Source organism: Xiphophorus hellerii, chromosome 3 (assembly GCF_003331165.1).
Source record: "Xiphophorus hellerii strain 12219 chromosome 3, Xiphophorus_hellerii-4.1, whole genome shotgun sequence".
In the NCBI taxonomy this organism is placed as follows: Eukaryota; Metazoa; Chordata; class Actinopteri; order Cyprinodontiformes; family Poeciliidae; genus Xiphophorus; species Xiphophorus hellerii.
The window spans coordinates 32,610,174-32,637,432 of NC_045674.1; the positions used below are offsets into that span (position 1 = coordinate 32,610,174).

General features: G+C 38.4%; 1 protein-coding gene across 2 annotated transcripts in view; it reads right to left on the reverse strand.

Annotated features, from left to right (window-relative positions):
- ascc3 (activating signal cointegrator 1 complex subunit 3) overlaps positions 1-27,259 on the reverse strand; it is a 235,171-nt gene that overhangs the window by 76,940 nt on the left and 130,972 nt on the right. For both annotated transcript variants that reach the window (XM_032558087.1, XM_032558088.1), the window contains exons 14-15: positions 23,622-23,756; positions 2-193 (exon numbers count right to left, since the gene is read on the reverse strand). In XM_032558087.1, the coding sequence (XP_032413978.1) occupies positions 2-193; positions 23,622-23,756 (327 nt within the window). The remainder of the gene's footprint in view (position 1; positions 194-23,621; positions 23,757-27,259) is intronic.

Here is a 27,259-nt window from a genome sequence, read left to right on the forward strand (position 1 = left end):
CCTTAATGATAACTGCATGGGCCGGCAGGTTCACTCCCCAGGCTAAAGTGGCAGTGCAGACCAAAACTTTCAGGTGGCCTTTAGAGAACGAGTTCTCCATGAGGCTACGGTCAGACCGCAGCATGCCAGCATGGTGGATCCCAAAGCCTTCTGGGAACATTTCCTTCATCTGCTTGTTTCTGGAGTGTTGGATCTAGAACACATAATAATAAGATCAGAACCAAAACGGCAGGGAGAATATGCAAAGAAACCAGGGTGTCAACAAATCCATACCTAAACTTAAAAGACAGCAGAAAAACTGTTTTATTACACTGATAGTTTTGGCAAATGGCCTGTACTTACAGTATATTGTGCAAGTCTGAGGATTCCGAAGTACTTTACACTACAAATCGAATGGGCTGTATGAAACAAATTTTATTGTGCTTCTGTACGATAAAGGCTGATTATGTAGTGTCTTGACCAAGGACACCAAAAAAAAAGTGACTGAGATGGATGGAGCAGGGTTCAAATTGGCAACCCACCAGTTACAGGATAAACCCCAAACCTCCTGAGCCACTGCCAATGATATAACTGATAATGTTAAATTAACCACATATAGGTAATACGCAGTACTTTTGGTTCTCCAAATGTTATGAATACTACGGCCTCCAAATAGTTCCATTTTGGTCTCATTTGACCCGACTATATTCTCCAAGTATTTTATAAGCAGAGGCAATTAAAAATAGAGAAAACAAAATGTACATGAGACGAGGTCTCAGCCATGGCCAACAACACATAACGGCAGTCCTTCACTAGTCATGCTGATTTTGTGTCTTTGCTTACCTAACTGACATGACTGATATTTTCTAAAGCTAAAGTGCAAAGGTTTTCTGAGTCTAGTGCAATATTTCTCAATTATTTTCTGTCATGCCCGTCCCAGGGATTATAATTTTTTTTCACGCCCCTCTACTGCCCTTCCCTCCCCAGAATTGAAATACTACTGAGAATCTGTTCATATTTGATCATTTATCTGTACAATCTACTGGCTCCAGCATTGTATGACCTTTTTTTATCAAAACTGCTGTTTTGTTGTTCTAAGTCTCAAAATAATTTCCAAAATCAGTTTATTAAGTGAATCAGAATAAAGTCGTAATTTTATGGTAACTTTTCACCATATCACCTAAATTCTGGAATACTGAGAATCTTGTAAAGGTTATAGTTGGTAGTGGTTTAAGAAGTGAGTAAATATGAAATGTTTTAGAACATCAGAAGCAAATTTTCAGGCCCTTTAAAGCAGGACTTTAAAACGATTGTTTAACCAACTTTTTATCTAACAGAAAGAACCAGATTTGCTGAGCGGGTCACGTTACATATAATTTTATCAGAGCTTTTTAATTTAACGACTTTCTTCCGGCAATATTGCGTCTTTATTCTGCCAATATTTAAACTATTCTGCTAATACAACTTGGTTCTCCGCAGTATTATGACTGTATTTGAAAATAAAAATCTCTTAGCCTGGCCATAACATTCCGTCATACTTCCTTTATTTACCTCTGCTGCCATATTTCTTGTCACTGTCAAACTTCTCCATCACTCCTCTATGGAGCCTCCTTGGGGACATGTGACATTTTTTTTTTCTTTTGCGTTACCTTGCAAAAGATTTTGCGTTCTATCGCAATGATGTACTGATCAGTTAATGCGGATTAATTGAATACTGTAAGCCTAGAAGGCTTTCGTGAGAGTTTTCCATGTATGTTAATATCTCATTGTGAAATATCTGAAGTTTTATATCTTTTTTAATATCTTTTTCTGTAGGATAGAAATGCAACACAAACCTATGATATAAACACAAACTTTCCATAAGTAGGAAAGAAAAAAAATACATCCAAACTATTTGGACTATTTCTGTATTATTATCGCCGGGTAATAAGTCATCTGACAGTTTTGATTGTGTTTCTGTTGTGTTTTTAGTCTGAATAATTTATAGAGATGTTTTCCATGTGCAGTTCCATCTCAACCTTACACAGACAGACATAAACATGCAGTGAATAAATCAATTTTCAATCAGTTTTTTTCACCAAACAGTTAAGCATAAGCAGTGAGGCTCTTTATATCTGTATATATTTGAAATTTTAAATTGACATTTGTGACTGTATACAAAATAGACCAGCAAATATTGCAGTAAGCATATTGCAAGGGAACGCAAAGGTTTTGAGATGTAACGCAAGAGAAATTTTTTTCCCATGTCCTCTAGAGGGCTCTGTACTCCTCTATGACTGTAGCTATATTTCAAAACATCTGTGCTTGTATCCTTAGCTCCATTTTTGTTTCCCCCCCCTCTGCTCTGTTTACAAGTGCTGTGTAGACACTTCTAATCTTGAACAGGCAGCCTGTTGATTAGTTTGAACACTACTGCCACCTAGTGACCGAAGGCTTGTTTATCAATTAGGCATGAATAAAGACAATTATAAAGTCCTGCTTCTCGCGCTCCCCCTGACACTTTGCCATACCCCTCTGTGGGGGTGCTCCCCACTATTTGAGAAGTACTGGTCTAGAGCCAGAGACATGGTTGGGCTGTTACTGTTTTGTTAAATGTTACAAAACAGAAACATAATAAAAAAGAATTTAAACAAAAGTCCAACAGTGAAGAGTAGCTGCCGATTCACACAGCACCTAGAGCTCAGAGACCACACACAACTAGACACATGTGGTGTGGGGGATTGAGATGTATGCTTTGACTGACAGAAGGCCTGTGACCTCGCTGGGCTTAAGGTGAGTCCTTATCACAGAGCTTTATCTCTCTCTCTCCGGGTATCTAAATGGAGGTCAGAGCCCAGCAATCCTCTTCACTACAAACAGACAGCCCATTATTGTCAGCAGCTGTCTGTCTCACCCCCACTGAGCCAGTGTTTGACTTGCAGTCAATGTCTGCATTTGTATGCAAAACCTGGACAAAAGTAGGAGTATCCAAGAGTGCAGCGCGTCTATAGTTGTAACCCGCAGAAAAGTCTTTTTTTGAATATGAGTGGTTTGCTTAATATGACAAAATGGAGTTAGAATAATATATGTTAATGAAATTATTGCTGATTATTTGGCATTATTGCTGCTTCAGATTATATGTATATATATTTACTGAAATTAAATCTGCCTTAATTGTCTTTTTTTTCTTTATGAGATAAAATTTTGAAACAAACATCAGTTTTCCGACATCAATGGGTAGAAAGGAAGCCTTTAACGTCCCTCATTTCTAAGGAGTGATAAACCGTTATTGATATTTAACTTGACTATCTAACAAAACCAGACCTAAACAAAGGTCAAAGGGATTAAGTAGCATAACAAACAATTTGAAACATCCACATGAAGCCCCCTTCATTTGGTAAGAGGAAGTATCTCAATTCAACAAAACAAAAACAAGCTATTTTCATAAATCCAATTTTTAATCAGAGTTTGTGTACTCAAAGCAAGAAAATATTACATGGTGAAAATAAGAGCTTTTAACAATTTTTAATTCAAAAGTGTTGTCCCCCTCACAGTAGCTGTAAAATATATTACCAAAACATTTTTATTGAAACTATTTTATGAAATGTGTCACTCTCTACAAACTGCTGTTCCCCTGGAGTATAAATATGAGGTGACAAGGTGGTCAACACTACTGAGGCTTTAGCTGGAACTACATACCTTGGTCAGATAAAACTTCTATGCCTTGTTTCCACTGAGCATTATGGCATGGGTCACTGTGGATTGCTATTTTGTCTGTTGCTATTGTAAAAGCAATTGACCTACTTGGGCCCCCTTCGGTTGTTGGTCCATAGTACAATATAGTACAGTAGGGTTAGGTTGGAGCTACTGGCGTTAAATAACCCCTATTAATTAGGAGACAGAAAGAAACAATAGTTCCTCACGTTTGTCATTGCACTATAATGGCGCCATGTTAGGCGTTTGGGTTTGACCTCGCCTGCCAGTTGGAGTTCAACTGGCAGTGGAAATGCTCACCTTAATAAGCTGGACCATAAAATAGTGTACTATTTTATGGTACACTACCATAAAATAGTATGGTAGTGTACTACCATACTATACACATAAAATAGTGTACTATTTTATGCACAGACCCATGCTGTACTGCTCAGTGGAAACAAGGCATAAGTGCTGTTCTTTTGGCAAAAACAGACTGAACAAATGACTGAAGGCACAGGTGCTTAGAACTTTGAAATTTTGGTAAATAAGTGATCACACTCATACAAAATAAGCATGTCACTATCCTAAACTGGTAGTGTGATGCCACTACCAGTTTTGAAATTGCATCCAATTTCATTGATCTTCAAATGACAGCTTCTCTGTGAAGGCCGAACAATTGAACAAGCATAACTTATAACTCTAACTTATAAAAAAGCATAACTTATTGACCTCTAAATTACTGGCGTTTGGAACTCAATCTAACCATTTAGTGATTTGAAATAGTGTCACCTATGGAAATTTCTACATTGATGGAACCCTGGAATTTTAACAGAACCAGTTTCTCAGACCCATCTCCTGTTTCCTGTGTAGTAATACCGACATGTGTAAGAGTGATAAAGGGGAAAAAAATTCAGCAACACAGCTAAATTGGATTACAGCAAATCCTTATTAAAATACTTAAAAAAAAAAAAAAAACTTTTACTGAGTAGAACTTCAACAGATATGGTTCCATGAGGAAATAGCAGGAGAGATTATATTGCTCCCATTAACCGATCACAGTCCCAGGAAAAAAATAATTAAGCTAGTTAACATGGTTATGTTGAAAACCATTAGAGTGAACCAGGTGTAAAAAGGTGCCATGCATTCTATTTTCATCACAAGAACCTAAGCATTGGTCTGATTTCACGTTATAAAACAGCCAAGCTCGTCTGGTCGACATGTTCACAGGAAAAGGCAAAGGCAGGTGCATGTCTGATGGAAGCAGAGTAATAAGTGGCTGAATCACTGTTGCACAAATAATGACAGAAGAGCTTAAAAGCACATTCAGTTCATCATCTGACAAAGTGAATGGCTTCACTTTGAATGCATAAGACTTTTATTAAGCATGGTTCAGATCAGAATACTTAGAACAGATTGGGTTTAAAAGCTGTTCTGTGTAGCAAAACAGCAACACACAGGGTGAGCTGCAAACAATAAAGCAATAAGACATTTCACTCTTAGCAAAAGTCCTATATTAGCTATATATTAGTCCTATATTAGTACCAACTGAAAATCTGATGTATGTAGATGGCAGTGAATGCTGTTGGTATTCTTATATATTCCTTCGTGCACTAACTTATTTGGATGGAAATCCCATAAAAATGATGCAACAGCACAAAAAATATTCCAGTCAAGCTGTCAGAAGCCATATGTCTGAAAAGCGGGGCAAACTCATGCCTGGTGGGGCCCTCAGGGCCAGGGTGCACACACTAGTGCTGAGATATGTGTGAGCCCGAGAAGATAGCTAATTGAAATGCTACAACTGAGGTTCTGCTTTGAGGTGTCAGAGCAAATTACAGCCATGCTTCCAGCCTCTAATCTGAGGTGAGTTAAGGCTGATGTCTGCAGTGCAATGACTGGATTTGAGATGGCAGTGACCTAAGCTTCTGATCAGGTCCCATTATGCGGTGCTGCTTGCAGCCTCTCCTGCTGCACACTTCGCTTGGTCCAGAGACAGCCAGCTGCCCGTTCCACTCACATTCTGTTATGACTTTGACTTTGGATAAAACATCAACAAACAGCCAGGTTTATATTAATTATTCCACAAGTATTACCACCTGGCTTTACATTTCTGACCATTTCTGCAATTAAACTCTTCAATTTCTCGCTGGAGCCTGGAAAAACAAGATGGGGACAAGTCTGAAACAGAAACAGATTAACTATAGGATAGGGCTGTTAATGGATTTTAAAAAACAAAACAAAAAAACCCCTGTTAATTTAAGTATTTGACATATGGGTGCTGTGTGGGAACTACAATTTCCCTGAGGGAAATCCCCAGGGGATTAATAAAGTTTCTATCTGTCTGTCTAAACGAGAATTGTTGTGAAAAACAGTATATGACTAGCATAAAAACCTTCAGAGTCTACTACTATCTGGTAAATGTTGTATGCTATACACATCAACACTGTCTCTCGGAGCATCAGAAATATCCATCTGGTTGTTAAGTTGTGCCACAATAGCTTGTTGCTGATCTCACTTAGTAGCACTTGATGGTCTTAATGTCTACTGCTTTGAAGGTAGGCCGTTACTGTTGGAAAGGCAGGAGTGAGAAGGGAGTATGAGTTCCCACTTATACCTACTCCACTCTACGTTTCCATTACATCAGCCCTTTTCTCTGAATAGGCCATTGTACTGCAGTACCATTACCAAGAGTTATTTGCTAAACACACAGAAAATCATTCTAAGCACTATAAAACTGCATAATCAGTTATTACAATTTAATTATGTAGTTCCTTCTGTCTGCAGATGTGATATGGTTAATCTGATTTGCATGATCAGGTCAATTTTCAACATTTATAATAAGCTAAAGAACTGGAGAAAAATTAGTATCTGTAGAAATTCTGAATTCTAAATATTTTTATTAATCCACAAGGAGATTAATAGAATCATATTTTTTTCTTCAAAATAGTCAAATGATAGACAAAACCAATAAAGCTGCAAGCAGCATCGAACGGCCCTTACAGCTCAGCGCAAGATTGGTACTTTTCTAAAATACCAGTGTAATTAAAAAAATTACTTCATTGAATAAAAAGAAGCATTTTTAAAATGTTGCTTAAAAATGGTAAGTTCTAAAACATTAGGATCCAGATTTCTCTTCTTCAGAAGGGGCTTTCCCTCTGCCATTTTAAAGGGAGTGGGGAAGACACCCATCTGAAAAGAGCAATTTACAATATCTAAAATTTCATACTAAAAAAAAATCTATAAAGTGAATAAAAAAGTAATGATAGAATTGGGTCCAATGGGCAGGTGGTTGGTTTGACTTGAGAAAAAACTTTACAGAGCATCTCTGTACCAACCACAGGATAGTTGTCCAGTGTTTCCAGAGGTAAAAACAAACATTCAGTAGATTTAAAAACAGTATTTTACTCAGATAAAATGCTAGCTCTAATTGACTTGGTATTTCCTCTGAAGTGATTTGAAAAACTGTTCACAAAGAAAGTCAGTTGGAGTCTGTGAATAAGCAGTAAAGTTAGGACTAATCAGATTATCAATGGTGAAAAACATAACTGGGATTATTTTTGTGACTGTTAATTGTTTTGGAAAAATATTCATTTCTTGAATTTCAGCCAGCAGAGTTGTATATTTTAAGTTGTTTGCGCATTGTTTGGTAGTCAATTGTCAATTTATTTTTTCCTCCATTTCCTCTCTGCTTTCCTGCAATTTCTTTTGCGTTTCCTTATATCTCCAGTTTTCCCATGCGCATACTTGTTTATTAAAAACCTTTTTGAGGCTAACTGAGCTACATGGTCCAGGTTTGATTTCAGTTTGTTGAAAAATTGACTGACCATTGAGTCACAGGAAGCAGCTAAGCATCACTGAACATGGTGTCATTTTGATTAGGTCACAGGGATCAAGTAGGGACTTTTCAAAGTAAAACATTATACTTCCTGTTGTCCATGGGCAAGGCTTATGGTCTCATAATATAACCACTGAGTAGGGGATCAGATGGGGATCAATCTCAGAAGGTTTTGTGTCTCAGTGAGTTTCCAGTTAGGAGATATAAAATTTCCAAGTTTCATAGTGAGATGTCAAACTTTGAGGACTGGCCATACCCTTTCACCACAATCAAAAACTTTGTTTCGACAACTTTAGTCTTCCCTAACATGCAACAATAAACGGGAATAGTTAGCTTTGAAAAGATCCTTGTATTCACGTGTAACCTGGATTTCTAAGTAGGTAAAGCTCTGATTTATGACCCTAAATGGTAACATGTGCAATGGGCAACTGTTAGCTAAAGCATTAACCAGAAACAATTCACTCTTGCTGAATCTTATAGCCTAACAGCTGACCAAATCTACAGTGGTAAGAACAGCCGGAATAGAAATCTATAAAAGTTAATACAAAAAATAGATCTGAGCACAATTATGAGGGGTTCAACTGTTAAAGCAAATTATAATGGATTAATGGGCAGCCCTGACATGTTGAGTCATTGAGACAAACTTCCAGAAAATTGTAAAACAGCCAAAACACAGACCTCCTTTAATCTGGACTAAAAGCCCCAATTAAAGGAACAAATCTGGGCTTTTAGAGTTGCTTTTGAAACATCATGAATGAAAAATTAATCAACATCCTGATCTGTAACCATGGCAATTGACAATTGTTCTTTGTGTTTTCTTTTGTGTGTGTGTGTTTTTATGATGTACAGCACTTACTTTGAACTACCTTGTTGCTGAAATGTGCTATACAAATAAACTTGATTGATTGATTGATTGAAAAATAGTCAGATTTAATATTATTTGAGGTATCGGGGTCAGAATAGAGTTTCCAAGTCAGGAAACCAAATTTGTAAGTAAAATAATAACTGCCTCATTAAGAGTCTGAGGTAGGTGCACAGAGGTCAAAGATTCATTGTATCCCTCTAAAAGTAGTGGAGAAGCTTGTCCCAAAATATTCTATAAAACTCACAAGCATACTCCTCAGAGCCCGGACCATTGCTCCCCTGCAGGGACTTGACTGCCTCAGTGAGTTCAGAGATGACGATAGGTCTCTTAAGATTGTCAGCTACACCCTGTTTGATGGGAGGAATCAATGAAGAAATTATCAAAATCGGTTACAGAAAAATTGACAGTTTGCCAATTTGTCTCAAACTGAATAATCCACCTGACTCTTTTTCGTTTTTGAATTAGCTGAATATACAAAATTTTTTGGTGCCAAAAAAATGGACGCAGGAGCTATGGCTGACGAACATGAAAGCGGCATGGGGCGACAGGACAGTGGAGAACAGCATATTGAAAGAACAAGGAGAAAGCACTGGACAATACAGAGTTCCACTATGCAACTACTGAAACAGATTGATAGTGAATTATTAAAGGATAACCCGGACGTCGGATGTGTGCAAGAAAAGGTGACTGTGCTAATGGCAAAGGGGGACTGAACTGCCCTATTGAGGAGCACACTCCACTGGACGAAGTGGAGGTGGAGGGGGAACTCGCAGAGGAGTATAACGACAGCATAATCAGTATGAACAAATGTGCAAAGCGATTGATAAGCTTTGCACATTTGGAAATTGTGAGTATAGAGCCCACACAGGCGCAAGTGAATGAGATCAACACAAACTCCACACAGCACAGTAATGCAACAGTAATGCCTCAACCAATAGTTGACAAATTCAACGGAGATGTCAGCTTATGGCAAGAAGTTTGGAGCCAATACGAGACTGATATTCACAGTAACCAAGCTCTTTGAAAGTGAGACAAGTTTATATATATATACATATCACTGACAAATACTAACAGGCCGTATAGAGAGACTTACAGAGAGTTTGGTAGCTCTTGAGAGTGCTTTGGTTGGGCGATCCTAGGCCCAGTAGTAATGTCCAATTTGTCAGAAAAAACATGCATGCATATTCTATTCAATGTGCATGAAGACACCCAACAATGAAGACAGCTCCATGCATTCTGGGAACTTGAGTCCCTGGGAATCACAAATGAGAAGCCACAGAGCCCAGAAGATCTGGAAGTATTGCAACGATTTGAGGAAACTTCCATTTTTAAGGATGGACATTACCAAGTGGAGTTCCCATGGCAACAAACTTACTCCTCCCCCTCCAAGACAACTACCACATTGCAAAAGACTGATGAGTTTGAAAAGATAACTAAAAAAAGATGTTGTGCTGTACAACAGATACCATGAAGTAGTGGAGAACTACTTAAAGGAAGGAATGGCTGAGGAGATGCCAAGAGAAGAAATTGTGGCAAGCAGTGTGACACACTATCTGCCTCATCATGCAGTGATGAGAAGACAGGGCAACAACGCTAAGTATGTTTGATGCTTCTTCTCATGAAGATGAAAGCTCATCCATGAATGACTCTCGCATAACAAGCCCTAATCTAAACACAGACCTGATGAATGTTCTGCTCAAGTTCAGGCTACATCATATTGCTAACATTAAAAGAGCATTTCTGCAAATATTGCTATCAGAGAAATTTCTGTGGTTCTCAGGACCACCTACACAGATGAACATTTGCTTGTGCTCAGAATGACAAGAGTGGTGTTGGGAGCTTCATCAAGCCCATTCTTACTAGCAGCTACAATAAGGAAACATCTGAGACAATACCAGTGAGAAGAACCAGAAGCGGTAGAAACCATCAACTCATCTCTCTATGACTTAATTTTAAGTTAAAGTGAGTTGAAAGAGGCCTTCACAGTTACTACCACAACAAAGAACACTATGTCTGCTGATGAAATTGAGCTATGTAAATGGATAATGAACTCGGCTGAGCTCAAAGAAATATGACAAGGAAATTCAATAAACTGCACTACACAGCCAGAGACATGTGGATCAGTGCTAAAGGTTCTGGGCTTAGTGGGGACCAGTAATGGGTGATTTTGTGTTCCACCTCAGAGGATTGCTGGACATTCTGAAAGAGAAAACGAACACAAAAGGCAGCGTCCTGCAGTCATCTGCTCGCATCTTTGATCCATTAGGCTTCTTGACTCCTTTCACCATCAGAATTAAGATTCAGTTTCAAGAAATGTGGGAGAAAGGAGTAAAGAGGGATGAAGAACTGCCACCTGACTTGACAAAGAAGTGGCAGCAGTGGTGTTCAGAGCTCCCTCAACTGCACCAGCTGGCAATCCCAAAATGGACATGCAACAACTGAACAGTCAGGACATAAAGTTACACGTGTTTTGTGACTCAAGTGAACGAGCCTACAGTGCAGTTGCCTATCTGCAAGGAACAACTAAGGAAGGGGAAATGACAATGAGTCTGGTGGCATCCAGGATGGCTCCACTTAAAAGGATGACACTGCCACAGCTGCAGCTAATGGGAGCTGTAATAGCTGCCAGGTTTGGGAACACGCTCATTAAAGCTCTTCACCTAGACCAAAATCAGCTAAATTTATGGACAGACTCTATGATAGTGCTGTATTGGATCCAAAGCTCTGCTGGCAGCTGGAAGCAGTTTGTGTCCAACAGAGTTACAGAAATCCAGTCTCTAACTGATCCACAGGATGGTCGCATTGCCAAGGGAGAATCAATCCAGCTGATCTTCCCACCAGAGGGTTGTCTGTCCAGGATCAGATGCAGGGCGCATTATGGTGGAATGGACCTTGCAACCCTAACATTACCTAATCAGTCAGAAAACATTCAGGAACCTGTTCAAGAAGATGAGGTGAGTTCTAAAATGAGGTCCAAATACCAGGTTGCAGTACACCTGGTCAATCAAGATGCAGAATTCTTAAAACCAGTGTTATATCTGGAGAAATACAGCAAATTAAGAACAGTGCTCAGAGTGACAGTCTGGATAAGGTGTCTTATCACAAATGCCCGCTCAAGTGAAAAAAAAAATCAGTGGTGAGCTGACAACCGAAGAGTTGGAAAAGGTAGAAAAACACTGGATAAAAGTGACTAAGATTCAATGTTTCAAGTCAGAAATTGACATGCTGAAGCAAGATAACTGCCTCAACACCGACTCTAAAATCCAAGAACTGACACCATTTCTAGATGAGGATGAGCTGCTTTCTGTTGGAGGAAGGCTGCAACAATCCGATCTTTCATACAGAGAAAGACACCCATGGATTTTACCTGGTCAGCACAGATACACAGAAATGTTGATGCAGTGTGGCCATGAGAAAATGATGCATGTAGCTTTACAAGACACCTTAGTGTAAACTAGAGAAAGATACTGGATTGTCAGAGCATGCCAAGTGGTCAAGAAAGTTGTGCCAAGATGCACATTTTGTAAGAAATTCAACACTAAGGCGGGACAACAGACTACAGCACCACTGCCAAAAAATAGAATAACAGAATCCCCACCATTTGAGGTCACTTTGCAGGGCTGCTTTATGTAAAGAAATGTAAAGGAAAAATGATTATTTTGGTGTTTAATGCAGTTAATCTTCCAACATGTGTTAATCACTCGTATTTGAAAAAACAGGCTTTGTGTGACCCTTCGAAAGAGGCCCGAGGAGACAAGCAGACGCCTTCCACTGTCTGTTTAAGAGCATACAAAAGCTATAAAATTAGCATCTCCATGGAAACGGCAGCTGGAATGTGGGAGTCGGCGAGATTTATAGCAGGACTGGGGGGTTTTCCCTCCGGTTTGCTTGGACAAAAAACAGAGCACCTTCGAAGCTGAGCTCTAAGGGGGGCTGTAACAGGTCGCTGAGTGGTTGAAAAACAGACCGCCTTCTTTGCATATATTAAATAGGGAAACGCCTCTTTAGTTAAAATTCCAGGTCAGCACCGGAGAGTCTCTGAGTTTTTTGTCCATCTTTTCTCCACGTGGGCGCCTTTGTCTGTCTCTTGTGTTTCGTGTTGTCTGTTTTCCCTTTGTCTGTATAAAATGTATATCTCTGTATCTCTGCAGCTTTGTTGTCGATTGCTCTGTATGAATTAAAACTCTGTGATCTGTGACGTCATTGTGCCTCGCCGTAGTTTTGCAGCCGTGACGACATCCGATCGGGACCGGGCTAACAGGAGGGAAAGAGAGCCATGCTTTTTCCAAAGTTTAAGCTAACCTAATAACTTTCCTCCTTAACAGAAACAAGGCTCAATGAAAAAATCATGTGTTGCACTGTTTACCTGATGTAACCAGAGCAGTGCACTTAGAGCTGATTTCAGATCTGTCCACAAAAAAAATTCTGCTGCTTCTAAAAAGACTCACCTCAAGAAGATGTTTGTGTAAAGTGGTCTACTCAGACAATTCAAGAGAGCTGAATAGGATTTAAAGAAACTCTGGGAGAGCATTAAAGATCCACAGCTGTTGTGGTGGCGCAGGGGGTTAGCACGCCCCACGTTTGGAGGCCTTAGTCCTCGACGCGGACGTCGCGGGTTCGACTCCCGGTCCCGACGACCTTTGCCGCATGTCTTCCCCCCTCTCCTCACCCTCCTTCCTGTCTGCCTACTGTCGAAAAAATACGAGCCACTAGCGCCGCAAAAACTCTTCGGAGGAAAAAATGGAAAAAAAAAAAAAAAAGATCCACAGCTGCAAAACTTCTTCACCTGGAGGTTCATTGCTGAATGAGCATCATGGTGGGGAGGATTCTGGGAGAGATTCGTTAGGTCAGTAAAGGTATTCCTACGAAAGGTACTCGGCAGAGCAAAACTAAGTTTAGAAGAAATGTGGGCTACTCTCACTGAAGCAGAGGCCATAATAAATTCCAGACCTCTAACATACAGTACGTGCATAATGATGTGGACGAGCCACAGTCTGACACCTGCTCACTTCTTAGTGGGCCAAAGACTCAATAGTTTGCTTCTAATAGTGTTCTCAGCTGACACAAACCATCCAACAGCAACCAAGGAAGAGATGACACGGAGATGGCGGTACAGGCAAAGACTCATGACCAACTTCTGAAATTGATGGAGGAAGTAATACTTGTTGGACTTAAGGTCAGCGCATCGTTGTGACACTCCAATGTCGTCCAAACTGCAGGTGGGGGATGTAGTGCTCATTGGAGAGGACAAGACTCCGAGGCAGAGCTGGAAGCTGGGAAGAATTGAAGAACTGTTTCCAGGCCGTGACGGACTGGTGAGATTGTGTGCTGTCCGAACGACAGTTGGAACTGTTTGGCAGATTGTGGTGCTTCCAGCTGCTATATACTTTAGATAAACTGTTTAACCAGGATTTGTTTATGACTGATCATTTGGGATATTATAATTTAAAATCAGTAACTATTTGAGTTGTAATTGTTATTTCATAGATTTAGTTAGCATTTCATAGTTAGAATCAGATTCAAAAATGGACTCTTTGTGGTCCTTTAATGGAGTGGAATACATATCCCATGATACTTTAGAAGAAAAGGTTAGACAAAGAATACAAATATGGAGGCTTTTCACAGAAAGAGCTAACATAGCTTCATTCATCCTTTTTATTCACTAAAGTTTGTCGAATAATCTGTCTGACTCCTTTTGGACTTTGACTTACTCGAATATACAAAAGGCAGCAAACCTTTCCAAAACCAAACTTGTTACTGATGTCCATGTCCTCCATCTGGCTCTGGAGTGAAGCAATCTGCTGCAGATGACGAGCACTAGTCAAGGTCAGGATGTACAACTTCCATTTCCTCCTCCTGTCCATCCTTTGGAGAATCTAGAGTCTGTCACCATTCTTAAACACCAGGGTGAGGGACTGGAAGACAGATATTATTCTATTCAAAATGATCAAAAACAGCTCTTCTTAGCAACTGATGTCGTTCTTGTGGGTTTGATGGGTCCCTCATTTTAGCTGGCACAAAATGACGGCTACAGACCTCAGTGTGATTCATAATCACAAAATGATCCCGTTGAATGTCGGCAATCCACTTTTTCCTCAACTCATCATACTTAGGGAATTAAAAGAAACTCAAAGTAGAGTTGCATTGCACTGAACTGTACACTTTGGAACGCAACAGTGGTAGCTTGATAAGTTATCCTCTCTTCTTTGGGATGAAATCTAGGAGTGTGATGTCCATGTAGTTGTCATGTAGACCCCTGTCTGCCAATCCAGGGGAACTGCTGCCAATATCCACGCAATATTGCAAAGTCGTGTCAGCCAAAACAACCCCAGGACATCAAGAACTTAAAGGAATCTCAGGTGAATCTCATCTACCACCAGACCTTACCACCACCATGTAAGACCACCACCATGTTATTAGAATGGGTGATCAGAATTGTGTTGATCATTCCACAGAATTTTTTGTTATTAAAATCCTAACTTAGATGGTGATCAAACTGTGTTAACAACAGTATCAGAGGTATGAAGAGGAAACACTGCTGGATTGATTACCTACAAGATACAAGATATTTCTACATAGAAACATAAATGTAGATACACAGTATTGTGAAAAATATGTTCTTTTTTGCTTTTAAATAATATATTTTGCTGATATCAAAGATAAAAACAAATATATTCTGCTATGCTGCACTGCTTTGTTTCAGAAGCCAGATTTAGCATCGCAGTGTCCTAAAAATATGTCTGCAATTTTTCACTCTCCTTTATATACCTTACTAGAATTATTGCATTTTCAAAAAACTAACTGACCTGTGATATTGTGTAAAGCTTTTCTAAACAAAATAAAAAGGGAGGAAGAAATAAGCTTAACTTCAACTTACATGAAAACAAAAAATAATGCAATTGTGCAAATTAAAGTCCAGCAAGGATGCAAACAGAGCTGCTTGTAAACAGGATTCAGGAAAGTCAAGCTGAGAATATCAGGGGCATATTTCTGTCTTCATAGTTTAACAACAAACATAAATGAGGTGCTTGCGACTGACAATACTACTGTTTTCACCTTTGACTTGAAGGAAAAGTTAAGTTTTTTGTTGTAGATCATGGTTGGTGGTATGCTTCAATGTTTTAACACTGATGAGCAGAAAATGAAACAAGAAAATGGAAGTGCAACTGTTTGCAATAACACGATAACATGCAAGACTGCTCCCTGAGGGCATGAGACTCCAGATGAGCTGTCGTCCCAGAACAGTCAGGCAAGATGGAGGAGTACTTCACACTTCACACAGTTTTCTTTACACTCTCCCACCATCTTACAAAAAGCCTTTTCTAATTATGGAAATATGTTTTGTAGTACAGTAGGTGTGTTTGTCACTGCTGTTTCAAGCAGCCATTGAGGTGTGGCTTATTTGTTGTTGATCAGTGCTTTGAGGAGCGAGTTTGGACAGATGACATGTTGTCACAAACTGAAGCAGTAAAAGGACAGGCAGTGGACTTGAGCTGTAAAAATAGCATCAAATGAAAAGAAACCATGACATTAATGAGCCTTGTCTGGTGATGTGCAGAGTCCCTGGGGGCTTCCAACTCAGAGGCATCAGTGGATCTTCAAAAAAAACAAAACATGAAAGCTGCTCTTCAAAAAAGACCAGAGATACAAAGAATTGAAGAAAATGGTGTCCACAACAGCAATATCAATGCTCGTCAGTTTAAATCTCTGTAGCTTCATATCATCACTGCTAAAAACTGCTCCTTTCATAGAAAACAATCTATGCTATGCCATGCATGCTCTGTTTAAAGCCTCTTAGAAGATGTGAAAGGTGAAGCTTTAAAGCCCTCTAAAAACAAGAGACAGACCTATAAAACAATGTGCAATAGACCTGTGAGACCACAAGGTGTCTCTTATCCTCTACCGAAAATCTGCCCATCTCTCTTTGACTTTGTGTTGAAGGGTGTGGAGATAGTTGAGGAGAAGAGGGTGGATTGTTTAAGTCAAAGCAAGCAAAATTAAAGAGTGCCTGTAAGAAGTTTGTCCAGATGCGTCCCAAATGCGAGTCATATTCTGAAACTGATTCCAAACACACTCTGCCTTTAAATCAGACAACATGGTTAATTTAGATTTAGTTTATTCTTACAAGTCTATAAAATCATTTCAGTATTTGGATGAAGCAAGAGGGACACCTTAGGAAATAAATTAAATCAATACATAAAATTTGATTATTATTTCATCATATATTTGAGTTAATAATACTAATGAAATGGTTGTGGGTGTATCCTAACACATTCCCACTGCCCCTTAACCAGAGATATAATATAACTAAAGTTTTCATTGTATCTCTGATATATATATATGCTTTATATATTTAACAACACCAATTCACACATACTCTGTGCTGTTTTAACAGCCAAAAGCTCATCTACTAAATATTGACTTATAGGAGGTGAATATTTACCTATTTCATATTTAATATGATTTAAAATGATTTTTGAAGAAATCAGTTTTCACTTTGATACGATTTTTTTTATTGTTAAATAAAAGGACACCAGTGTATTAAGAATTATGGGGCAGGGCTTTTCTTTTGAATGTAAAAACAAATAATGTACCGACTTCAAGGTAAAGAGCTAATAAGCTGCAATGAAGTCAGAAGGAACCACAAGCAAAGATATCTTTCTGGAAACACAGGTGGAAGGAGAGCTTTTAGTCTGCATGGAGCTAGAGACTGCAGCTATGAGAGCCCTACTGCATATAATGGAAGCCTGTCCAATCTGCTGAAGTTACAATGGAAGACCATGGTGATGACGGTGATGCAGTTATTCTAGCAGGGCAGCCCCACTGCAGTAAGGCTTAGCCCTTTCAGGTATTCTCTCAGTCTGGCCTGCAGAAAGTGGGTTGGTAGGTTGCCAGCAACATAAATGAAAAAGAAAGAGAAGTTTGCTGGAACATTTTTGTTCCTATCTTGTTCACTCTCACAGCATGTAAAAAAAGTGTGAGGTATTACTTAAATCATTTCTGTCTGACCAAGCCTCATTCTGGCCTTGTTGCATATTGTACTTAAGTTCTGCAACTGACAGACTAACATTATATACAATGGATTTAATATTATTTGAAAAATATACATCCAGAGACCCCAAAAACCAGTAGAAGGCTTAATTAGATTGTTTTATGTAAATCCAACAAAAGCCCATCAACAGCGCAACGCTATTCTTCAGTTTTCAAATATCCTGAATTATTAAAAACACTCATGGTCAGATTTGGCAGATTTGGCATAAAGCATGTTTGTACTTTGGAGTCAACAGTTCTGTTCATTAAGCAAACTGTAGATGTTCTAACAAACGGTTAACTTTGTCTTACTGTTCACCCTTGTTCTGTTTTTACAACCTCAGCCTGCTTATATTCTTTTGGACAGAAGTGGTTTCTCTGCTGTGCTTCTTATCACAAGATCATTGTCCAAAAGTGAAATGAAAACTGAATGGAAAAAAAACCCAGTCAGAAGCAGAGGGCAATTTCTGCAGAGCTAAAGAGATTCTAATGATGAAGGATTTGTAACAAGTGTGTGAAAGGCTAAACTGAAATGTAATTTAAGTGTTGCAAACAAATATGATTTAAATCTAGGTGTTATATTTATTGTAATACACTGCAAACGTGATCATTTTTCAAAGAAGCTTTTAAGAGTCAAACCAACAGAGCAGTTATTGTATAATGATTTACAGTAAGTATAAAGCATTGACTAAGGCAAGAGTGCCAAGACCAATTTTAAACAAACACTTATCTCTGACATTGCATGTCACATATTCAGATTAAAAAGCCACTCTGTGCAATCAGTGGAGAGAAAAAGTAATGTGTAAATGTTGCAGGAAATACAGGCATCATATTTTTCTGTTTATTCTTCACACACACACCCCTTCTCTTCATAGTGCAACATTTAAATATCAAGTGTAGAAACATGAAGAAAAAGCTTTATTTCAGTGTGTTTTTTGAATGTGGCCATTTTTGTCTTAGTGTGGATTAGTTACACAGCTCAGACAGAAAAACTGCTTTTAATAACTGGCTCTAGAGGGAAAATTCAAATATCTAAGCTTGACTGACAGCCTCTCCAACTCCTGAGATAAAGCCAATTAAATAACATGGATAGAAGAGAGAAAAATAAATAATCTAAAGCTGGATAAATAAATGCTAAATTATTTGAGTGACCTTAGAGGGGCATTATTTCACTGCACATGCATACTGGAGATTAAAAAACACCTATAAATATTTATGCGGGGCAATTTCCAGAGAGCAAATAAGCAGTGCATTATCTCTGTGTGAGTTTAAAGTGGAATCATCCTGATGCCCCTTCCTCTGGCAGTGCAGACTGAGAAAAAAACACATTCAAAGTTAGACTAATGGAGTGGATAATACACATTATTAAGTAAAAAATCATTTATGTACATAAACTGCAGAGTATTGCAGAAGTACTTTAAAAGTACAGTTTCAGAGACTAACCAGGTCACAATGCACCATTTTTAGTTCACTAATCTGCTTCTCTTTCCAGTTTTACAAAGCATGAAAAGTGATCTGATTTGTATACATATCCCATTTAAATAGAGAAGCGATTAGAGGCACATCAATCTTGGCTCAGCCCCAGGGAGTAGGGGAAAGGTTACTAAATTTATCACTGTGGCTTCTGTTGCAGGAAATTTAAAAATGGGGATGGGAGTTAGAGTCTGACTGACTGTCCTCTGAGAAAGAATAAAGCTCCACCTCTGTGTACTCTTCCAGCAAAGAGACCATTAATTACACACACTCTCTTCATGCCCACACTGCATGTAATATACGACTGAAACGAGTAAAGGCTCACACACAGTGATTATAGGCTGTTCATCAAAACATCCAGCGCTCCCAAAACTGCAGTAGGTTAGTCCTTAATACTAGAAACAAGTGGGATGAGGATAAAAACAGAGGCATTCTTTTACAGACAAATAGTTTGTTTTTGAGATATATTCACATATTTTTCTGTGTTACTACATATGTCTGTGATTAACCAACTGACAAAATAAAAATAATAAGGACCTGGAAACCAGAATAGGTAGAGCTGAAAGTTTAAGTGTGTGAAGGTTCTGAGCTGAATTTTGCTAGCCATGCAAAATGGTGCCCTCTGTCAGTCTACCCCCGGGCAGCTGTTGCTACTATCCAGTAGCTTGCGATCATCAGTGTGTGAGTATGTGAATACGTGCATGACTGCATGCAGTGTGAAACACTTTGGGGTCCTCTGGACTTGATAAAGCACTATACAAGTACAGACAATTTACCATTTACTATGCACAATATGAGACATTTCCATATTAGAAAAGCAGCAGTGGATGGACATGTCATCAACCTCTGACCTTCTGAAAAATCGAGTAGGAAAAAAAAAAAGAAAGAAAGAAAAGGAACTCTAGACACTTTCAGATGACAAAAAGCATCAAACATGTAGATCCCAAAAATCATGCTGATAAGGCATGGATCGTTGCTACTATTATTATATGTACACACCGCTAGTACACTTAGAAGAAGGGACCATATAGGACTGAAAGGGGTGGAGGGGAGGCCGGGGAGGGGGCTATGGTGTGTGAGATTTCCTCTTTATTGCTTTGTGTCATGGTACTCACACAGGAAATTCTGAAGTTTGTTCTAAATTTAGAAACTTAACAATGAAACAGGTTTCACAGCTTAGTTCTAATTAAAGCACATCATAATGTTACCTTATTAACTCAGAGAGTCTGCTAACAGAACCATGTACACTGACGTTGTGTCCTTGGACAAGACACTTCACTCACCTTGCCTGCTGGTGGTGATCAGTGCATCAGACTGCCCCAATGCAGCTGTGGCTATTATCCAATAACTTGCCACCATCAGTGTGTGAATGTGTGTATAAATGTAGTGTGAATCACTTTGGGGTTCAAGTACAGGTGCTGATCATAAAATTAGAATATCATGAAAAAGTTGATTTATGTCAGCAATTCCAGTCAAAAAGTGAAACTTGTATATTATATTCATTTGTTTCACACAGACTGATATATTTCAATTGTTTATTTTAATGTTGATGATTATAACTCACAACTAACGAAAACCTCAAATTCAGTATCTCAGAAAATTACAATATTACTTAAGGCCAATACTAAAAAGGACTTTAGAAATGTTGACCAACTGAAAAGTATGAACATGAAAAGTATGAGCATGTTCAGCACTTAGTGCTTAGTTGGGGTTCCTTTTATCCAGATTACTGCAGCAATGTGGCGTGGCATGGGGTGCATCAGTCTGTGGCACTGCTCAAGTATTACCAGAGCCCAGGTTGCTCTGATAGTGACCTTCTGTTCTTCTGAATTGTTGGGTCTGGAAAATCAAATGTTCCTCTTCATAGTACTCCATAGATTTTCTATGGGGTTAAGGTCAGGCAAGTTTGCTGGCTTATTTAGAACAGGGATACCATGGTCCTTAAACCAGGTGCTGGTAGCTTTGACAATGTGTGCAGGTGCCAAGTCCTGTTGGAAAATTAAATCTGCATCTCCAGACAATTGGTGAGCAGGAGGAAGCCTGAAGTGCTCTAAAAACATCCAAGGCTGTGTTGACCTTGGACCTCAGAAAACACAGTGGACCAACAGCAGCAGATGACATGGCACCCAAACCATCACTGACTGTGGAAACTTTGAACCTCAAGCAATGTGGATTCTGTGCCACTCCTCTCTTCCTCCAGATTTTGGGATCTTAATTTCCAAAGGAAATACAAGATTTACTTTAATCAGAGAACATAACTTTGGAACACTCAGCAGCATTCCAGTCCTGTTTGTCTTTAGCATATTTAAATGGGTTTTGTTTCACGATCTTCTCCACGATGTGGTTATCCTGATTGCTTGTCCACTTTTTTTCTACCACTTTTCCTTCCCTTCACCTCTATGAATGTGCTTGGACACAGAGCTCTGTGCACAGCCAGCTTCTATAGTAATGTGTGTCTTGCCCTCTTGTGCAAGGTGTCAAAGGTCATCTTTTGGACATCTGTGAAGTCATCCCCATGATTGTGTAACCTACAGAACTAGACTAAGAGACAATTTAAAAGCCTTTGCAGGTGTTTTAAGTTAATTAGCTGATTAGTGTGTGGCACCAGGGGTCTTCAATATTGAACCTTTTCATGATATTAAAATTTTCTGAGATACTGAATTTGGAGTTTTCATTAGTTGTGAGTGATAATCATCAAATAAACATTTGAAATATATCAGTCAGTATGTAATGAATGAATGCAATATACACATTTCACTTTTTTTTTTTTTTATCCCTCCAGGGGGTCTTTTTGTGGGCTCTAGTGTCCCTTATATGACAATAGACTGACAGGAAATGGGGAAGGAGAGGGGGGAAGACATGCGGCAAATGTCGTCGGGTCCGGGAGTCGAACCCGCGACGGCCGCGTCGAGGACTCAAGGCCTCCAAATATGGGTCGCACTAACCACTACGCCACCACGGCACGCCCCACATTTCACTTTTTGAATGGAATGACTGATTTTAATCAACGTTTTCATAATATTCTGATTTTAAGACCAGCACCTGTACAGGCCAGTTACTTTTTAAAAGAGGCCTGACAAAATGAAGATAGCAAAGGTTTTTCCAGTCCATAAAAATGGAGACAAGCAAATATTAACAAATTACAGGTCAATATCATTGCTAGCCCAATTTTTAAAAAGTTTGGAAAAATTATTCATAAAAAGGCTGGACTCCTTTCTTAATAAAAATAATATACTGAACGAGCACCAGTACGGCTTCAGGAACAACTGCTCCACAACTTTAGCTGTGATGGAGTTTGTGGAGCACATTGCTGCAGCAGTTGACCAGAAGCTTAACACCGTAGGTGTGTTTATTGATCTATGCAAGGCATTTGATTCTATTGACCATGCACGACTATTAGGTAAATGCGTACTGCATGGCCTACGGGGGGTTACATATCAGTGGTTAAAGAGTTATTTGAGTAGTAGATTACAATATGTGTAAATTAACAACACAAAGTCACAAACAGACATAGTAAAATGTGGTCTTCCTCAAGGCTCAGTCCTAGGACCTAACTTATTTATACTTTATTTAAACAATATTTTTGAAGTATCCAGTATTTTAAAGTTTATAATGTTTGCTGACGATACAAATTTCTTTTTTTCTGAAAAAAATATGAATGAAATAATAAAAACAGTATAAAAAGAGTTAGCCAAGTTGAAAACATGGTTTGATTACAATAAGTTGTCGTTAAATGAAGGAAAAACTAAATTCATGGTATTCTCTGGTAATCGGATCTATAATAATGTAAAGTTATGCATAAATGGAGTTGAAATCGAAAGAGTTTGTGAGACAAAATTTTTATTGATTATTATAGACAATAAACTTAGTTGGAAGCCTCACATAGAATATATTAGAAATAAAAGTGCAAAAACTATTGGAATATTGGTTAAAATAAAAGATTTAATAAATGTTAAGGGCTTGTATATTATATATTCCTCTTTGGTTATGCCTTATTTGTCTTCTTGCTCAGAAATCTGGGGAAATGCAAGTAAAACAACCATTGATATATTAGTTAAGTTGCAAAAAAAAAGCTATAAGGCTTATTAATAAGGTGGGATATCGTGAACCAACTGATAAACTCTTTATTCAAAGTAATACATTCAAATTTAAAGATATTGTTTATATAAAAATACTGGAAATAATGTATAAAGCATTGAATAAAAGTCTTCCTTCTGGTATTCAGAAATTATTTAAGCTAAGAGAGAATAAATATAATTTGCGAGGTTTGTTTATATTTGATTGTGCAGTGGACAATCTGCACAATCAAATGAGAGGAAGGTGGTGCATGGGCTTGGGTGGGGAAACAAAGAAGAGAAGAACCAGAGAAAGTCTAGATGTGTTTCAGTTATTGGTGTGAAACTGTGGAATGAATTGAATGATGATTTTAAGTTATGTCCTTTCTTGGTGAACTTTAAAAGAGCTTTAAAATGTAAAATGATAAAATCTTACGCTGTTGTGTAGATTTATATATGTATTGTGAAGATATCCTTCACAATACATATATAAATGTATATAATGTAATGTAAGGTATAAAAACAGGGTAGGCAAGAATAAGCTTTGCTGTGTTTAATGTGGACAATTTACCAAAATAAAGTGATAATCTAAAAAATAGAAGCTTTTCAAGCATTAGTTTGTTGGACATCAAGGAGGAGAAAAAATAAACGCCATCGCAACTTACCTGGAAAAGACCCAAATCTCATAAAATGTGATTTTTTGTTTTACCTGTTTCTCACACTGGCCATAGTCAGGGCCCTGGTCTGGCTGAAAGAAACAGATTTCTCCTCGGTTTTTTGCCATCTCTATCAACCCAAAAGCTGTCCTCACTGTGGCATTTCGAGCATGAACAAAAACCATGACCTGTTCAACAAACATACAGAATAAAAATTAAAACAATGCAAAAAGGAACAACTGATTCACAATTTAGAGTTTGAAAACATATCTGCCCCTAACAGAGTTCTTTCATACTTGCATGCTGTCACACACAGGTGAAATGTTTATTTTGTGTACTATATTCATTTGGCAACTTCTAAAAAAGGTTGCATTGGATTTTATTTGGGGCATCAGAGTAAGGAGGACCTAATAAAAATGCATGCTTCACTTTTCAGATTTTTATTTTTCAAAACTTTAAAAATCATGCATCATTTTCCTTCTAATTCACAGTTTAGTGACCAACAAAATAGTTGGTCACAAAAATGCTATGGAAATACAATTAATCTGTAATGGGACTGTGAGGGATTTACCCCCCCTCAACAGGTGTTGTTGTTTTTTTGTGCTTCCTGTATTGTTGCTTTATTTAATATTTTGTTTTGATCATCCTCTCTTTCCTTTGAGGTCATGTGCTGCCATGGAGGCGCGCCCATGAGCAGTGATGCCTAGGACCTGGTGTTTCCAATTTACCTTACTGGGAAGGTCCATTGTTTGAGAAGGAAGAGAGATGTTTGTTTTATTTTTTGTTTGGTCCCAGCTTATTTTTGTTTTTGTTAAATTGTTAGTTGTAATTCTGTGAATATTTGTTTAGGAATATTGTTTAGCACAAATGTTTGTTCTTTTGTTTACCTGGAAATGTAATTGTTGTCTCCGCCCCTTAATTAGTCCTGGCCATGCTTTAAAAGCCAGGTGGTTTGAATCAGAAGGGTGGCTCCCTCTTGTTTGGAATGTTTGTCAGTTTGAAAATGGTAGTGTAATGTGCAAAGAACTGATATAAAGAAAAGTTTTAGAGCTCTATAACGGCTGGACTTTGTCTGATTTTAGATCGCAAACCAACAGGGACAAAAGTTGAAAAGCTCAAGGGATGTACAGTAAATGCTTTTAAAAGACACTACATAATACAAAAATAGTTTTGCTTTGGTGCTCGATGAAAACAAATATTCTGATGTTTAAATCTACTGTAGCTTCAGTGCAGACATTGTGAACTGTATTCCTAGAATTTTGAATTTTGTCCCTTTTTGAAATTTGATTTGTTTTTATCTTCAGTCCCAGGGAGATGTCCCACCAGACAAACAAGCCTAGAACATGTGAAGTGATATCAGAATGGGAAAGGAGAAAAAGGAAGAAAAGTCTTCTGACAACTTGCATTTTTTATGACGGTAAATGAAAAAACTTTTTACATTTTTTTTTACGTTTGAGAATCTTTTGTGTTTGTTTATCCAATGAAGCTATAGAAGAGCAAAGGAGAGTAGCAGACTGCAGAGACATGCAGCAGGAACAGTGAGCTATGTGCTTGTTCCAACACACACAGTCCAGAGGGAACACTGTAGCAAAATGTTATTTATTGGAGGTGTTTTATCAGCACCACTGAACTGTGTGGAAACATAAGCTCCAGATTCTCAGCTTATTAAACTTTGTTCTGGCGACATGCTTCCCACCAAGAGGATGCTGGAAAAATCATAAAGGAAATTCCATCCATCACATCAACCCTGATGAAATCAATATATGTCAGCACCACTTCTTGACAATTTAATATTGAGTGAAAAAAGGTGCCAGTTGTGCAGTGGACTCGGCAGCTAAAACATGGAAGGTGGACTGGAGCAGTGTATTTAAACATGCTAATAAAAGAAAAAGCTTCCTGGTGGCGGATGATCAAGATGCTTCATCATAAGGATCTGTCTAAAAGAAGGGAACGTGTGCGTGTGTGTGAGGGTGTACTTGTGATAAAATCAGCAGGATAACAACAGTGCTTGGTAGGGAATTCAACTCCAGCAGCAGATGGAAGTTAAATGGCAAAGTCTGAATTTGCAATTCTCATGTTCCCAACAGGCCTTCTGAGGCTGCAGAGTGGAGGCAGAATGAGAGGAAGGTGGTGCATGGGCTCGGGTGGGGAAACAAAGAAGAGCAGGCCTACAATGGGGCAAATAAGGCCTTGAGAAACTTTCAGATAGCTTCTAAGAAAAACAAGGTTTGTGGTAAAGAATTTACAACACTGAGCCTCTACGACTCTGCCATCAGTCCAGAAACATCTGCTTTGTGACGCACCCATTGCAGTTTCTGGCTGATCATAAATCTCCACCGATCTTTGAAAAGCCTATCTGCTCATTACAATTTTGGTTGATAATGATTTTTTTTGTCTGAAATGCCACTCAATACAGCAAGAAAGTCATTGATTTGGCTGCAGTAGGCCACTATTGTTAACTGCAAAACCAACATGACCTGGTGGGTGGGTCTATCAGTCAAACCTCTTTGATGACAGAGCAACAGAGAACTGTTGAGATACAACCAATCCTCCAAAATTATCGGTGCACCCCTAATTACTCCCACAAAATACAGTAGATCTTATTAGGATGTTATTCCATCAATAAACATAAAACAATGCATAAGTATTAAGATGAAAAAATTACCTTTGTAGAAATTCCTCCCTCATAAAAAGTTGAAACATGTGGAATGAGTACTTTATACTCCCTCTTTAGTTCCATATTCCTCAACAAAGCTGCTCTCTGAATACCCTTATTTGTTAGAAAACATTAGAGAACAAACCTAATCATTGAGGAGAATGTTGTGGAGAGGTTTAAAGCTGGGTTAAGTTCTAAAACAATATCGCAAGGTTTGAACATTTACTTAGAGGAAATTACAACTGTTATTCTGCCAAATCCTAGAGGTTTGGAATAAGAGAGTATAACTCAGAGAAGAAATTTTCAGCTCAGTTGGTAGAATCTCTCTACAGGACAATTATTAGTCATCACCTCCACAAATCTGACCTTTATGCAGTAATAGCAGAAAGAAAGTCGTAAAAAATCCTGTTTATAGTTTTCTGAGTCAATTAGGAACACTGCAAATATGAATGTTTTTTTGCTTAGTTAAGAAAACCGAAGAGTAGAGATGCACTGATTGCAGTTTCTGGGGGACCGCCAATCTGTACCAATCTTTAGAAAGCTTGATCTGCTGAAAGTCAGTGAGTTGACAACAGTGGGGTGTCTACTGTTAACTGCAAATTAACAGTAGACACCCCACTACTGTGGGGAACTGGTGGGCAGACATGAACTGGTGGGCCAGTCAGTGAAACCTCTCTCACGGCTGAGTGGAAAAGAACAGTAGTTGACTTTTAGACCTTTGCTGAGGTAGATAAGATCGATGGATAAGATCAGCTTCACATGTAAGTATCGGCTAATCACTGATGTTCCAAATTAAGGAAATTAATTCCCTGGCGCATATAAATCGGTGCCAGCATTATTGTAAACTATTTTATTTTTTCAGGGGTTATTTCTGTAACTCAAACAAATACCTGCACAATCACATCTACACTAATCTGATTTATTTCTTCACTCTTTTCTAAGGTAAAATACAAACATTGAATTAAAATGCCTATAAATAAGCCAAATCTATATATAACATTTATTTCTAGGTGACGAATCCCTGCCATTTTCAGA